This window comes from Podarcis gaigeae (genome assembly GCF_964106915.1).
Source record: "Podarcis gaigeae genome assembly, chromosome: 1".
Lineage (NCBI taxonomy): Eukaryota > Metazoa > Chordata > Lepidosauria > Squamata > Lacertidae > Podarcis > Podarcis gaigeae.
This window is the reverse complement of record NC_139678.1, coordinates 14,350,556-14,365,995: the sequence shown is the minus strand read 5'-3', so window position 1 is coordinate 14,365,995 and position 15,440 is coordinate 14,350,556. Positions and strand designations below refer to the sequence as shown.

Genomic DNA, 15,440 nt, shown 5'->3' with positions numbered 1-15,440 from the left:
TAGGTTCTCCTTTTGCAGCTGACTCTGGACTTAAATTCAAAATACAAACACTTTGCATTTAGTCTGGAAGAGAATGTTTTAACTCTGTCTTTCTTTGGTCATATTAACTAACTGTGTGAATCTGCTTGTCAAAACAAAGTAGGAGGCCATGACTGCCTCCCCTGCACATGCTACACCAGTTTTTGCTGTTCAGGATAACAGGGTACCATGTTGACTGGCGTGCACTGACACCGGCTCTCTTATCGGGCAAGGCAGGATGTACAAGATAAATATAACATACTCTGTGCTACTTTTTTTCAGAATGGAAATGGAACAACACATGAACCAGCTAACAACATAGCACACGAGCAAAAATATTAAAGTCAAGGGGATGCAATGAGCCAAAAGCACCAGTCAGCTTCAATAAATTAATTTCCCACCCATCCCAACCCTGAATCAAAATAATAAAATTCACTTGCTCATGCTTTCAAAGGACAAGAGAAAAACAAATTTAAAGGCTTTGGTAGATTTTATAGCACCCAGAATGACTCATAGTTGAATGCTTTTAGTCCTCTAAAAAAGCAAACAAAAAAACCCAAGCAGGATAATAATGATTACAAACTAGCAAAATGGAGTTCCACATAGATATTTTGTAGCTGTACTTGTAAGCGGGGTGTATATGTATGCGTGGGGGGCGGTGTTGTTAGCAAAATAAGATGCCACTGGAATAGTACTGAAAGATGGATAGATTAGTAGTTAAAGCACATTTACCAGTAGCTCTGTACCACAAGAATGGAGGTATATTTTATTTTTTTCAAGAGACTGTCTTCCCCTCCAGCAACATAGCAAAGCAATAAAAGGTCTAACATGTTTTCAAGAGAGAAATGAAACTAAAATTGCCAGGAAGAATCCCAGTAATCTGCTTAAACAACTACACATACTAACTACCAATTAATCTCAAGGACATAAAAATTATAAGTGATTATCATTTGGATAAGTGTTTTCTATTCTTGCATCATTTGCAACCAACAGCTTTGATATTAACTTCCCCGAAAAGAGTTGTGTTTATAAAATGGGGCTTTCCCACCTCACCCTCCCTCTCTGTAGCCCTCTGAAATAATAATTTATTTTTGTTGTTGTTGTTGTTGTTGTTGTTGTAACAATAACAACAACAACAACAACAACAACAACAACAACTTGTACCTCACCCATCTGACTGAGTTGTACCAGCCACTCGGGGTGGCTTCCAACAGAATATACAAAAACAAAATGGAACATCTGACATAATCCTTTCTGATACAGGGCTGCCTTCAGATGCCTATGGAAGGTTATATAATTATTCTCTCTTTGACATCTGACGAGAGGGTGTTCCACAGGGTGGGAGCCACTACCAAGAAAGTTCTCCGCCTAGTTCCCTGCAACTTCACTCCTCACAATGAGGGCACTTCCAGAAGACCTTCAGAGCTGGACATCAGTGTCTGGGCTGAATGATGGGGAGGGGAGATGCTCCTTCGGGTATACAGGGCCTGAAATCCACTACTGAGGACTGGGAAACCCTTGGGAACAAGGGAGATATGGGGAATCTGTTCAACACCCCAGTCCTATGCATGCTTCAATAGATGCAAACCTTGTTGAGTTCAGTGGCAGACTTTGCTATCTGCTAAGTTTGCTACCGACTTGGATGGCAATTACTGATCTACACATATCTACACAGCAATTGCTTATTTATTTATTTTACATTTATGCAAGTGGGATATACAACAAAAAAGGTACAGTGTGGAGTACTCCTGTTCAGGATGCCAGATACTCTATTCTGTTCCCTAAAGCCTGAAGATACCTTCCTTTTGTGCATGGATTGGTGCTCTTTTGGCTACAGAAGACCAACACTCATAGCTTAAACCGTGGAAGCAGAGGGATGATTGTTTTGTTTTATATTGTTTGAACACTGTGAATTCCTGCTACTAAGTGAAAAGGAATGCTGTTATTCCCCTGTTCCATTATGCAGCAGTGACATGGTATCACGATACAGAACCTGGCTTCAATGCTACCAAGAATACAACACGAAAAGGAAAACATCAGGTTTTGTACTCTGCAGAGTCCCCAGAGTGTCAAACGCTGAAGCCGAAGCTATACTTTCATTTCAACATGTTAAAAATAGAAGCCGCTTCCCCCATGCCTCCACACTGCTTTTAAACAAACACTTCATCTGTTTATACCATTTCCATCTGAATGATGGGTTACAGGCATATTGTTTGCAGGCTTATGTCATCCGAACAGGGATGGGCAGTACATAACATGCTTTGTTATGTACGGGGCAAAAGGTTCAATCCCCAGAATCTCTCTTGAGAGCTAGTTTATGCAAACAGCAGAATCAAGTGGAAATGTTTTGCTTGGACCTCATGGCTTTAGGATGAGGGGTGACATGGTTACATTGTTCATCGGGTTGGGAAGGGGGAATCCTTGCACACAGAAAATAAGATTGTGAAGGAGAAGGGCTTATCCTTCTCCCTAATGCACTGTTTTCCTACATCAAGGGATTTTCTTTTTCTTTTTGCAGAGGCGCATTTATGCCTCCCTCTGCCTGAAGCCTCTCCCCCCACAGCCTTCAGCAACAACAGTCCAGGAAAAGCTTTTTCACTTGATTCTGATGACTGCAGAAAATGGACAAAAAACCCCTGAATAATAACCTTTTTTGAGGAAGGATATTGTTTTGTAAGTAGTTGTTTTATTGAATTGGTTGTGGCCACCTTGGTTACTGTCTATTACTTTCTTGCTGCTGTTTCAGTGCTGGTTTATGACATGCTTTTAAAAGTCAATTTCTGGTTTTATCTCTCTTGTTAGAAACCTTGAGCTCTTCTGAGCATATAAACAGGGATAGAACTTGTTGTCCTCCAGATGTTGTTTGGGCTCCAACTCCCATCGTCTCCAACTGTTGGTAACGCTGCTGCGGCAGCTGGGAACTGAAGTTCAGTATGATATGGAAAAGCCATGGGTTCTCCATCTTTTGCCTTTTTTCTTTTCTTTTTTTAAACTAAGAAATCTGGCCTAAGAGCTGGAGAGAACTTTGACACTACTAGGCAAACTGGACCATTTTTAGCTGGTGTGGTCTGCACCACTTGGACTAACACATTGGAAAACAGCTATCCATTGGATTCCATGCTGCTACAAGTATTATGATGCAACTTGTGGCAAAAACATAATCATAAAAATGAATTAAAATCTATATTTTGAGGGGGGAAATATACTCCAAAATGCTATTCTGAGAGAAAACACTTCCAAAAACACTTGCTAAAATGCGTCTTACAGGGAGATTTTTAAAATTTGCAGATTAATGGGTAAATAGGACAGAACAGACCTAATGCACAAAAGTGACATAGACCAGAAATAGGTTGCTTTATCCATACTTAGGTGAGATGTGACCTGCACAAATACAGTCCAAGTTCTCTCTCTCCCACACCTCTAGACATTTGCAAGTGTGAGTCAGATTCTGTTTTCATTATATGGCCACACTTTTCCATACCAGTTCCAAAGCTTTGCAGTAGTGCAATAAATTGGAATCTAGGAGCAAAGCAAGGCAATTGCATGAGCATGTGCTAGGGGATAGGGGAAGGGGAAAAATAGGTACCTCAAATCATATTCACTCAACTTGCATCATGCTCCCATAAAAATGGTCTTATAAAATCAGTCCCCAGTAGAAGGCAACAACCTATAATATTTAAAGCATTTTTCACTTTATTGTTAACATTGCATGCATAATTCAATTCTTGGAAGATACTTTTTGTGCAAATGTTATACTGCACTGTTCAGTGTAGATGTAATACTCAAAGGATTATGCATGTTTTTACTAATGGTTAATTGACCTGAGCGTCATTGCTCTGTGAAAGGCCTCCAGCACTGCACATATTCCACAATTTATGCTAATGGTTCAGTAAACAATGAAACAAAATAAAGATTAATCAGCCTGTGCTGTAGCAATGAAAGAAAATGGATGATCAAGACACAAACACTCTCAGAAAATGTAGCCTTTTGATTTTATTAGTACATGAACCTAATTATATTTTTACAGAAGGAATTTGTATCCTAATAATGATGATACAATTATGGATTAATCTTGTCATTGTTCTCTGTAGATACAAATCAAAACAACATCAGCGTAACTATTTCTTCCTACAGAAAGGCTACAAGGCCAGTGATTCATGAAAAGAATTAAGAGGGCCCTTCTTAGAATGCTTTGCATTTAATGAATCAGTCTTTCAATCACCATCCACCACTTCAATCTCATCCTTCACTTTCTCTCTGTTCACAATTATACTTCCCAATTCACCTTATTTTCTACTGTTTTCTGATACCTATAGTGAGAAGTGGGTATAGACAGAGGTTTGTTTCTGTGATCTTATCAGTACAGTTATCGGGGTGCAAATTCTTCAGGCAATTATTATATATTCTCTCCTAAACCTGTATACTGCCAGTATTTGTATTTAATTGCCGTAAGTAAAGAATGTTATTCATAAATGTTATTCATTGCAAACAGCAATGACAAAAAGCTACTGTGTTTCTTCTCTGTCTCTTTCAGTAGGCCACTGCCTCTGTTTATTAATTAAAGGAAGATTATTAGGAAAGACTGTCAAATTCCTGTTTTTCTGATGCATCACTTTTCTGTATTAGTGTTACCACCTAAAGGAGTTCTTATCCATGCAGCTATGAGCTAAACACAATGCAAACTCCTTTCCAGGTGGGAAATCCCATTTAATTAAAAATATTGATGGGCTTATTCTTATTTTTGCAAGCCACCTTAGAATTTATTTTTAAATAAACAGTGGTGTGGAAATTAATAGGCTGCCTTTCTAAAGTGATGAAAGCAGTTTAGTTAAAATAAAACGGAACAGTAAAGCAAAACCATGATAAAAAACCACCAAAAAATGTATACAAAGCCATCCCAATCATCACTTACAAACCTGGCATATAAATATTGAAAATACTCCTTGTTATATCATTGAGCCTTGACCTTCTGATACTTTAGGATACGATGGCCTCAATCATTCTTGTGTTTTATATATATAGCAGATAACTGTAATGCATACTATATGAGCTTCCCTTTGAAAATGGTCCAGAAATTTCAGCTGTTCAAATCAGGCATGTCCACAGTCTGTTTCGGGGGCCTAATTTGGCCGCTGTAGCAGTATATGTCCTGGGGTAAAATCCTTAAAAAGCTCAACAACTTTGAGGTGAAATTGAAAGCTCAACAACTCTGGTTGGCCCTCAGGCATGTTCACTTCAGCAAATCTGGCCTTCTTTGAAAAAAGTTTGGGCACCCTTCCCTAAATCAGGAGGCTGTGGTGGTGGTTACCACCTTCTTCCTTGAAATGTGCATAAAGCTGAAGGAGAAAGTTGGAAGAATTACTTTTTTCCACTTTCTATTTCAGCTTGATGTGATTTTAAAGGCTCAGATTATTTCCTCTGGATCTGGCTTCTACCTAGATCCATTAGAAAAGAGAAATTGTGTGCATACACTTTCTTTCTTTTGCTCCAGGGTGTGCGTGATCTAGGAGCGGGGGCGGCCACAGAACTCACTCAACTATGCAAATGTGCCTACAGGCCTAAAAAGGTTGGAAACCCAGACTGAGCCATTCATTAAGAACTTTACAACCACTGGAATGGAGAGGCTTCATAATCTAGTCTTAAATCCATGTTGAATAAAAGCAGGTATGTATATACTAACACATTCTTACATGGATCAGTAAAATATTTTTTAGATTGATTATATGCATGAATAGGTTTTATGGTGGGGGGGGAAACATTTACACAGGCTGGCTTTTTTATATTTATTCTTGTGCTAGCAAAATATTCAGCATTCCAAAAACAATAAACAATCCTAATGAATTACTAAATGGTAAGATGATTAATTACTTAAGCCTATAAATCCACTTTTGCCTTCCTGCCAGAAAATGAGCACAGGCGTATTAGACTGGCATTGTTCAAATAATTCAATGTTAGTCTGCTTATTTTTCAGTGCAATTTAGCAATTTAGCCCAACCATACAAATGGGCTACTTTCCATATTGCACTAGAATCCACTAAAGATTAATAACGCAACTCTTACCACTTTGTTCAGTGGTACTTACTTCCAAGCATGTGTGCCTTGAATGCGATGGAGCAAACAAGTCTTGTGGGGAGGGGACACAAGAAAAGGGAGGGGAAACTGCCCACATTTTAAAGTAAGACCATCACCTCTAATATTCTTAAATTTCAAATGTCTCACAAAGATTAAAATAATCTCTGGGGGGGAGAGTGAGAGACCTTTTCACACACAACCCGCTAAAACTACTTAAACTAGACTAGACTGGCTTTTGGTCTAATCCAGCAGGCCTTCCTGAGTAAGACAGTTGAGGCCTTCCTGAGTTGAGACAGCGACATGTCTTTTCATTCTGGTATACAGTAGAAACATGTAGAATTTCCAAGGTATTATAAACTGAAGGCTACAGGGAATTCAATATAAGCAGATGCCAAACAATCCTGATAAAAGTTCTTTGTTCAATTTCCTAATATAAAGTTCTCCCCCTTAGCATTGTTATAAAAGATTTACAGCCAGAAATACATAACAGTATTTGAAAATGTATAAATAAATATTTTGGAGATGCAAATAAAATAAAAAACCCATAAAATATCTTGTTTTTGCAATTGGCCACATACCCCATTTTCAGAACGCTTCTCCCCAGGTATACTGACTCCGTTCCTTTGGTTTTGAGTCTGACGGCCTGGGAAGAATACAGTTAGAACATTTAAATGCATTGCTTCTACTGAAACAGCTTCCTAAATCTTAGTCAACTTTTTAAAAGAACATTCTCTCAAAACAAGAACTCCTATTTTGATTTGATGAAAACAATTTATGAGTAAATGTTTTCCAACTTACTGGTGGGACAGGTGATTGTTTTTCTAGCCTTATTTGAAGCTCAGTTAAGAGCTACACAATGACCACTGAAACCAACATAATCAGAGTAGTTTTTCTGTGGTGTAACCATCAAGTAATTATCCTCTTTCTTTGTGGAGAAATTTAGAAGGGATAGACAGGATTGGGAAACTTCAAACACTGTTCCTGCCCCTTGAAAATTCACCATCACTTTTGCTGGAGGAAGCAACATCCCATTTTGTGTAAAGAGCACTTGCCACTTTCACTGCGACTGTTCCAGGGAGGGCAAAGTCATTCCTCTCTTTTAACTAGTTCCCATCAATAATTGTCTGCCCATCTCTTCACTTGTAAGCACTCAGCCGACCACTCTTGGTATTGCTCCATGAAGGAAGAAAGCAAATCTGGGGTATCTGAGGGTTGAAATGTTTACCAATGTTTTTCTGGGAAACTAGTGTAGCAGTGGCGAGCCTCAGGTCCAATGCAGCCCACTTGGCACTCTGAACTTTCCTCGCAGTCCTTGCTTTTATTTAGGGTGTTTTTTCCTGGTTGGAATGTGTCAATGAACTCTGAAAATGTCCCTTGCCAGTTTGGACTGAGGACAGAGGGGTGTATGAGTGTGTGTAGAAACTAGCCTACTGTACAAAGGTATTATTTACACCCACTGCTCCATCTGCTTTTGCCTCTGGCCTTACCCACCAGTTAATCCAAGTCAAGGTTCACAAGCCAACTTCAAATTGTCTGTAGTTTCAGACATAGGTTCCAACTCCTAGGGACTGAGGTCCCTTCAGCCCCCTAATAAAGCATTTGGGGGCCAGTCCCACCCCATTAATGGGCATTGCCATTCAAGTGGTGTGCATGCACCACATCTTGTTCTTGATTATGCAGGGTGGGACTTATCTGCCCTCCCCCCATATTTTATTCAAGTTGGCTCCCCTGATTTCAGATCAAGCCATAGTTAGTTGGTTGGGGCAGATGTACAAACATACCATAGTGGAGTGAAACAAACCAGAGTTTAGGACTGCATCCGAACACAGCCATCATCACAAAGCCATTATCTGAAATGGATTTCTAAAGGAATCCTCTTCCAGATTAGAATGTTTGGATTGTCTCTTTTAGTAGATGTTATGCACTTAGGAACATAGTTGGTATGTTTTATATCAGCTCAGGAGGCAGGCTGCTTAGACATTTGAGCAAATGTACACTAAGCATTAAGCTCAGTGGTAACTTTACATATTTGATATATTTCTACCGACCTTAGCTTGTGTAACCTGTTTATAGTGAAGCTTGGCAGAACACAATTTTATCACCACTATGAATGTGAATGAAGCTTGGCTTGATTGGCTGCTGCTGCTACATACTGGCAGCTAAGCTGCTTGGGGATGCAGCTACAGGCTCTCACTCTATAATAATACTGGGAGTGACTGACCTTGTAATGACTTTGGAAGAAGAGGTGGGGTGGGTGGAAGGAATGTGGAATTTAGAGAAGAGCAAGTAGCAAGAGAACATAGGGATTAAAAGCTCAACTGCAGAAAAGTCCAAATACAACATGCTTGTAAAAGGCAAAAATACATACATGTAGAAGTTGGAAGAAGCAGGTATTAGCCTTAGGAAGGAGCCCAAAGGTGGCTCTGAATGTTAGAAGTGCTGGCAAGCATGTATGTAAGAGTGATAGTTTTTTTCACCGAATGTAATGCCCAAAGGGAGAATGTTTGCATCTTCTCTGGAGGGTCAGAAATGCCTAACACATGACCTGTATCCTGTATACAGCATCCAGCCCCTGAGGATTTTGTGCCTTCCCCAAATAGCCCAATTATTTAAAAAAGTTGTTGCTGTTGTCAACCATTCCTGATGTGTCCCTACTACAATGTCACTATATTTAAAAGCCTTTTTCTGAGCCCAAACCCCATTTTTTGCCCAATTTTAAAATGTATGTTTTTTTGAAAATGTGTAAGGAAACATACTCAGCTAGCAAAAGACAGACAGATTAAGCACATTGGTTTGGGGTGTCTGCAAACCCAAATACTTTACACATCCTTGTCAGGCTCCAACAAAATCCTGACATTATTTCTGAAGTCATTCATATAGGCTGGGTTTTTTAAATTTAGTCTTCCAAATACCTGCTCCAACAGTTTCTGAAATTTTCTCTGTAACCATGATAACCAGCAGCTTACTTGTAAGAATTAAAGCTGAGATTATTATTGGGGGCACATCTTGGGAACAGAAAGGGGAGAAGCAAGAATGGCTGTGGTGTCTGGAGGCAAATGGTTCTTACAGTTCATGAGCTTAATGGGTGGATAGGTGGAAGGAAGAGAAAGCAAACAGAAATGTCTAAGGTCTTGAGAGGTAATGAAGAGGAAAAAGAAGAAACAAGGGGAGAGTAGGGGCTGGCATAATGACCAGACACCAGTAAGAATGAGCAAAATAATGCTGGATAGAGTTGGGCAGCTGTGGTAAAGGCCTATGGGCGGGGAGCAGGGGACGCTTTGCCCTATAGAAATTCTTTTATTTAGCTTCAACCATCTGTACTATAGAGTCAACACAAGTATTTTGTCATCATATTGACAAGTTTTACTTGTCTTTACAAAACTGAGTCACATAAAGATGAGCTGCTGAGGCACCAATGAACAATTTAAAATATACCCACCTTGTTCACTACTTTCTGTTGGGGATTCTTCATGTCGAAGAAAAAACTTGACCTCCTCCCTACGGGGTCCCCACTTCTGTAGATGGTCATACATCATGTGATCAAAGGGGATGTGTCGTTCTAAATAAAATAAAATGAAGTATTAACAGTTTATTTTACTTTTCTCTCACCTAATAACTTTTTCTAAATCACGTTAGTAGGGTCCAAATAATTTATTTCAGTTTTTCAAACATTTGCTTTTCCAACTTTTTTGAGGGATAATCTTATTCTTATTCTTCAAGGAATAAGATTGTTTTGAATAATTTTTCAGAAAGTTGCATGTCTTACAAAAGCTGAGTTTTTAAAGGGCATAGTTTTCATACCACCAAGCCATTTGCATATAACTAATTCTGTCATCTGGGATAGCCAATATGGTGCCCCTCAGATGTTGTTGTACTCTAATGCTCATCATCCCTGACCACTGACCATGCAGGCTGGGACTGATGGGAGCTGTAGTCCATAACATCAGGCAGGCTTCACATTGGCTATCCCTGTTACAGTTCAATAGTCTATAAGGAGATCGCCATTGTTCTAGCCAAGGCCTTGAACAACTTGTGAGCCAAAAAACTCAGTAGGATATCATGTTCTTGGCAAGGCTACAGTACATGGCAGGTGTTTGCCATGACAGATCACAAGTTCTACTAGCCTAGATAGTATTGTATTACTACTTCATACAAGTCATTTATGTAAACTAAGGTGTGAAGCAGTATATAAATTGCTGAAATAAATAAGCTGCTGAAGATACTAAACAATGCCAAATGATGACTTTTGCAGAATGATACCAGTCCATTTATTACTGTCCCAATGAGCATGATCTCTCCTTCACTCCATTGCCATCTAAAGAGGTAGCCATTGTTGTGCTCTCCAGATATTGCTGGACTACAATTCCCATCATCCCCAACTATTGGTCATACTAGCTGAGGCTGATAACATCTAGAAGGTGACCCTTCTACTTCATTTCTTAAGCTTTCAAAAAGAAAAGGGGTATAATATACCATTAGGTCAAAGGTTTGCTAAAGTCAAAGTACATTGGGTTAACAGACCTTTTGCCAATCACTTTTTCCAAAGAAGGCAACTAAGAGGGTTTGACAGAAGTGCTTCTTTACAGTTCATGAGGATTGCTAAACATCATTCTGGGCTGCAGATGTAACAAATGGGGAGAGGACTCTTTTAAGCTCCTCCATGTTCCTGACGTATTCCTTCCTCTCCCCACACCTTAACAATATTAAATGGACCTTAGTGACGTAAGACTCTTTGTAACATTGGCTCTCTGACTGCTTCAGTGTCTGCTCTAATCTCTCTCCAGGTATACTGATTTTTAATTTGCTCTTTACCCATTTTCTGGGGATTATGCCATACAGAGCTAATTTATAGTAATTAAGGCAATTATATGAGACTTTCATCTTCTGCCAGAATTAGCTGGGTGGGGGGCAACTTCTCCCATTCCAAGGAACTCATCACATCTATTTTGTTAGCCATAGGTTTAAGGCTAAATGCGCACATTTAGTTACTGTACATGCAAGTCCATGTTATATACAACCATCTTCACAAAGATGCTACTAAATTAAAGGTGCTACAAAAGGTGCTACTAAATTAATTTTGAATACCATGCCTCTTCTAATGATAATTTAGAGGGCAAGTGATAATATAATGGCTGGGTGGGGTGGGGTGGGGGAGCACAACATTAAAACACAACACTGACATGTCTGACAATCCGATTTTTATTAATTAACCATTTTCATATTATCAGCCATCTCCCTGCATTATGAAAATACCTTCTCATGTTGAGCCTAAGGGGGAACTGTGTGTGCAAGTATGTTTCCCTAAGGTTGATAGTGCTAGAGCTGTTGAAAATTAGAAAGACTGCAATTGTCTCAAACAAGAATGAAATTATAAAGCCTGGCATACTATTGAGCTAATGCCGTCTCAAAAGTAAAAATTCAGCATAAAATCACTAGTTCAGGATACCAAGTGATTGCTTACCATTTCCACGCCAGACTTCAGAAAGATGGCAACTACCTTCCCCAGGTTCTTTGCAAAATTCCACCACATCTCGGCAGGTTGTTTCAGGTGTAATTGGCACTTCAGTCAGAATCTGTTCATTGTTACTCAGGAACACAGTTAATATCATCTGGGGGGAAAAGGGGGGAAAGGCACCATATAGAGTCAATCTTTCAAAGTGGCACAGATTTTGATTTGCATAAAATATCATAAACACACCAGGGATAGGCAGATGGGTTGAAACTACTGACAAATCTCCAAGTGATTTGCCATAGATCTGCAAGGATTTCCAGCTCCCAATAGCTGAACATACTAAACCTTAAACTTATATAAAACATTGCCTCCTCACTTGCAAAAGTGTGGACATAAAAACATTGTCGTTGTAGAAGTACTTAGTGCCTAAATAAACTAAAAAGTGCCTAACCATGGTTTAGGAGAGGTTAATGTCACAATAACCATATATTACTCAGAACTAACTCTCACTAAAGTCCATGGGGATGGCTCCCAGATAGGATTAGAGGCTGAATTAATTAGTCTTAAAGGTGCCACACTTTCACTAATGGCAAAACATGATCAATCAATAAATGATTATGGCAATATTCTACCACAGTGAGCAGTTGAGCAGCTGCATCTTGCACTGGCTGCAGCTTCTGGGCAACCTCAGGGGCAGTACCACCAAAGTGCACAGCAGCAATGTGGCCAACAGTGGTCAGTCTATCCTGATTTAGAAACAGCTGGAGTTGGTAAAAGGTACTTCTAGCCACTGAGATTACTTGGGCCTCGAGAGCTAGAGATGGACCCGGGAGTAGCCCCAGTCTATGAGCCCAGCTCTTGAATCCTGCCAGGATTCAGACTCCATTTGTGGGCCCTCATTCAGCCCACCACCAAGTCCAGGTACTGGTTTAGGACTTGCATGGCCTCTCCTGATACAGCATACTGATGACATCTCACCCCAAATCTCCTAAAGATTACTCCCAATGGTTCCCAACAGCTTCATGTAGATGTTAAATAGCACTGGAGACAAGATAGTACCCTGCAGCACCCCACAACACAATCACGTAATTCCAGCAGCAGAATTCTTGTTTTAACATATTGATAAAAATACTACTAAGGCTACTGCAGTATTAAAATGTTAGGCAAACATGTTTTTATGCAGATGACTCACTAGGAAGAAAGCCTGTGCCTTGCCTTGTCAAAACTACTGCTTTCAAAGTGAATAATTAAATTTTTGTTGTTAGAATAGCAGAGCTAAGGCCCACAGCTAATTTTAGATCTTAATGAAAAATCTACTTCGAAGCGAAGTCAGACATTGAGAAGCTATTAATTCCAGTACATATTCTCACAGTGGCAAATTTATTTGTATGCATAAATAAGGCTATGTCTCCATTAGTGGTTTAAAACACAGTAAGGTCATTTTTCCCTGCTGTGCTTCAAGTTGTATTTGAACATTGCTGTACACACCAAATAAGCAATGGGAATGTCTTCACCCAATGTGCATTTCCTGCTTGGTTTCCCAATGTCTGCAAGCCCCCCACCCCAGCCATCCCACCCTACCCCAAACTCGTATTCACAAAGCTGCCATCTGCATATGTATAATGGCTCTCTCAAATGTACACACTTTAGCTTAACTGCAAAGTGAATGCAGTCTTGTGTTTTCAAATTGGATGAAAGCTGGTTTGAGGGGAAATGCTTCAAACAGCAATATTTCTCAAGAAACTACAGGATAGATATGGATTGTGGCTCACTTCATATGCACATGGCTTCAAACAACAGCAGTGAGAGCACACTGGAGCCAGAATAAACAGTAATGTGTGCACAGCCTAAGATACCTTTATTTTTCCTAAATGAGCATGAGAAGCCTACAGTTGTACCATGCTAGAATGTTAAACAAGACTTTGGTGCAGCAGTTCCCATGGCACATGGGGTAGGATCACAGGACAACTGGAGAAAAGGACTGTGTTATCCTGTGCTAAACCATTTGCTTGGATTCTTCAGAACTGTCCATTGTTTTTACAGTATTTTCTTAAGTAAAATTATGCAATCAAGAATGGTATACAATACAGAATGGTATACAATACAGAAAATGTTTTTGGAAGACATGCTTATAAAACAGTAACAAAAGGCATGTTAAAGGTGTTGCAAATATATATTCATTGCATGCAGTATATTAGACTGGGATCCATACAGTCTTATGTTTATTTAAGTTTATTTCTTCCCCCAGCAAACAGGGAGTTGTCTGTAATGAATGTACGGTACATCACATCTTTTCTCTATTTAGCTCAAAGTGGCATACACACTTCTATCGCTCTCCATTTTATCCTCACAACAACGCTTTGAGATACGCTAGGCTGAGAGATAATGACTTGGCCCAAGTTCACCCATAAGCTTCATGGTTGAGTGGGATTTGAATTCTGGTTTCCCAGGTCTTCGTTCCGTACTCTAACTACTACACTATGCTGGCCTTTTCCTTTTTGCTGTATCACATCACTCCATATCAAATGATGCTTCGAGAGCAGATTTTGATGGAGTACAAAGAATTGAAGTAGGAAAGAACTGGCAGAAGAGCCGTGGTGAACACATGAACACCACACATGGCCCTTTTTATAGTTATGTAACACATTTTTAAAGTAAAACTGTTTCACATTCACCATCTCAGGGTCAACTGGAAGGCAAAAGCCGACATTCAGCCTTACCATCTCTTTGACGTGATGGCTTACCATATAAATACAATACTACAAAGGGGAGCATTCAAATATGATCCCCCATCCTGCGCACACACACAATCCTGCAATGTGAAGCTGTACAGTTCTGGAAGGGCTGCATTATGCAGAGACTAATGTCTGTACATTTGACTCAGTCATCAATAATATTTAGAACAGCCTATAAGGTAAGACAACTTTCTCCCCTTATTACAGATGGAGTTCTGAGACTGTGGGGCAGCAAACTTAGGCTACCAAGCCACCTCATGGCTGAACTTGAACTTCCAGCTCATATACGCAACACTATACTGGGCCTCAGCTAATTAACACAATAAAACACGTCTTACCTACACAAGGTGTAATCAAGCACAAGTTAAAGTTACATCTTTTAATGTGTATCACATAATACAATCCGGCAGAACTTTGCCTATTGGAAATATAGAAGCAGCAGGAAGGAAAGTGCTGTTGAGGGATGATATGTTTTCCTCAAATAATAAAGAGCAAACACAAACCTTGGCTTCAGAAGGAAATCCTTCTCTCTTGTAACTCTCCCAGTAGTAATGAAATGATAATTAACTGCTTTATTGCCAAGAAGAAAAAAGGAAACAGTGACCAAAATCCAGAGAGTCACAAAACTACTTCTGCATGTCCAAGGCAGCTTTGGGATGATGTTTATTGAATAGCAGCCTCCTTGTGTCACATAACAAGCCTCTTTCAAACATTGAGACCTTTCAAAAGCAGTCTGATCTAGCAAGGGGGGGGGCCTTGCTGTTCTGGGGTGGAGGGAGTAAAAAATACCCCTGGGTGTGTCTAAGCCCTCAGGCATACCAAACTAACTTCTTTGGATCAGAGACAAGTTCCCAAGCAATACTTCAGACATTTCAGTGGGACTGCCATTTTCATTAAGATCTTCAAAGAAAAACACATCTTTATCTAAAAAGGGGGGGGGGAGTCAAACCCACAGGACTGCATTCCTCTAGAACATGAGGAAAGAAAAACTTTGTTTTATCTTCAACTTTTACATGATTTCATCCCTATTTCCTATCTGACTTCACATAGGAAAGAATTGGGTTTTCATGTTTCAATGCATTTCAATCCAAATAGCATCTTTATAATATCCTGTTAACAGAAAAATGAATTCCCTATGAACAAGCTATCAAAATGCAACCTGC

The 15,440-nt window shown here is 39.6% G+C and overlaps 1 protein-coding gene across 19 annotated transcripts in view; it reads right to left on the bottom strand.

Moving 5' to 3' along the window:
- The window catches only part of PPP1R13B (protein phosphatase 1 regulatory subunit 13B), a 64,487-nt gene that overhangs the window by 31,809 nt on the left and 17,238 nt on the right, over positions 1–15,440 (bottom strand). For 18 of the 19 annotated variants that reach the window (XM_083731721.1, XM_083731707.1, XM_083731724.1 and 15 more), the window contains 3 exons: positions 11,552–11,699; positions 9,530–9,649; positions 6,669–6,733 (listed from right to left, as the gene is read on the bottom strand). In XM_083731721.1, coding sequence (XP_083587847.1) covers positions 6,669–6,733; positions 9,530–9,649; positions 11,552–11,699 — 333 coding nt within the window. Of the gene's footprint in view, positions 1–6,668; positions 6,734–9,529; positions 9,650–11,551; positions 11,700–14,780; positions 14,985–15,440 lie in introns of those variants that run through there. The other variant, XM_083731710.1, reaches the window with a different exon arrangement.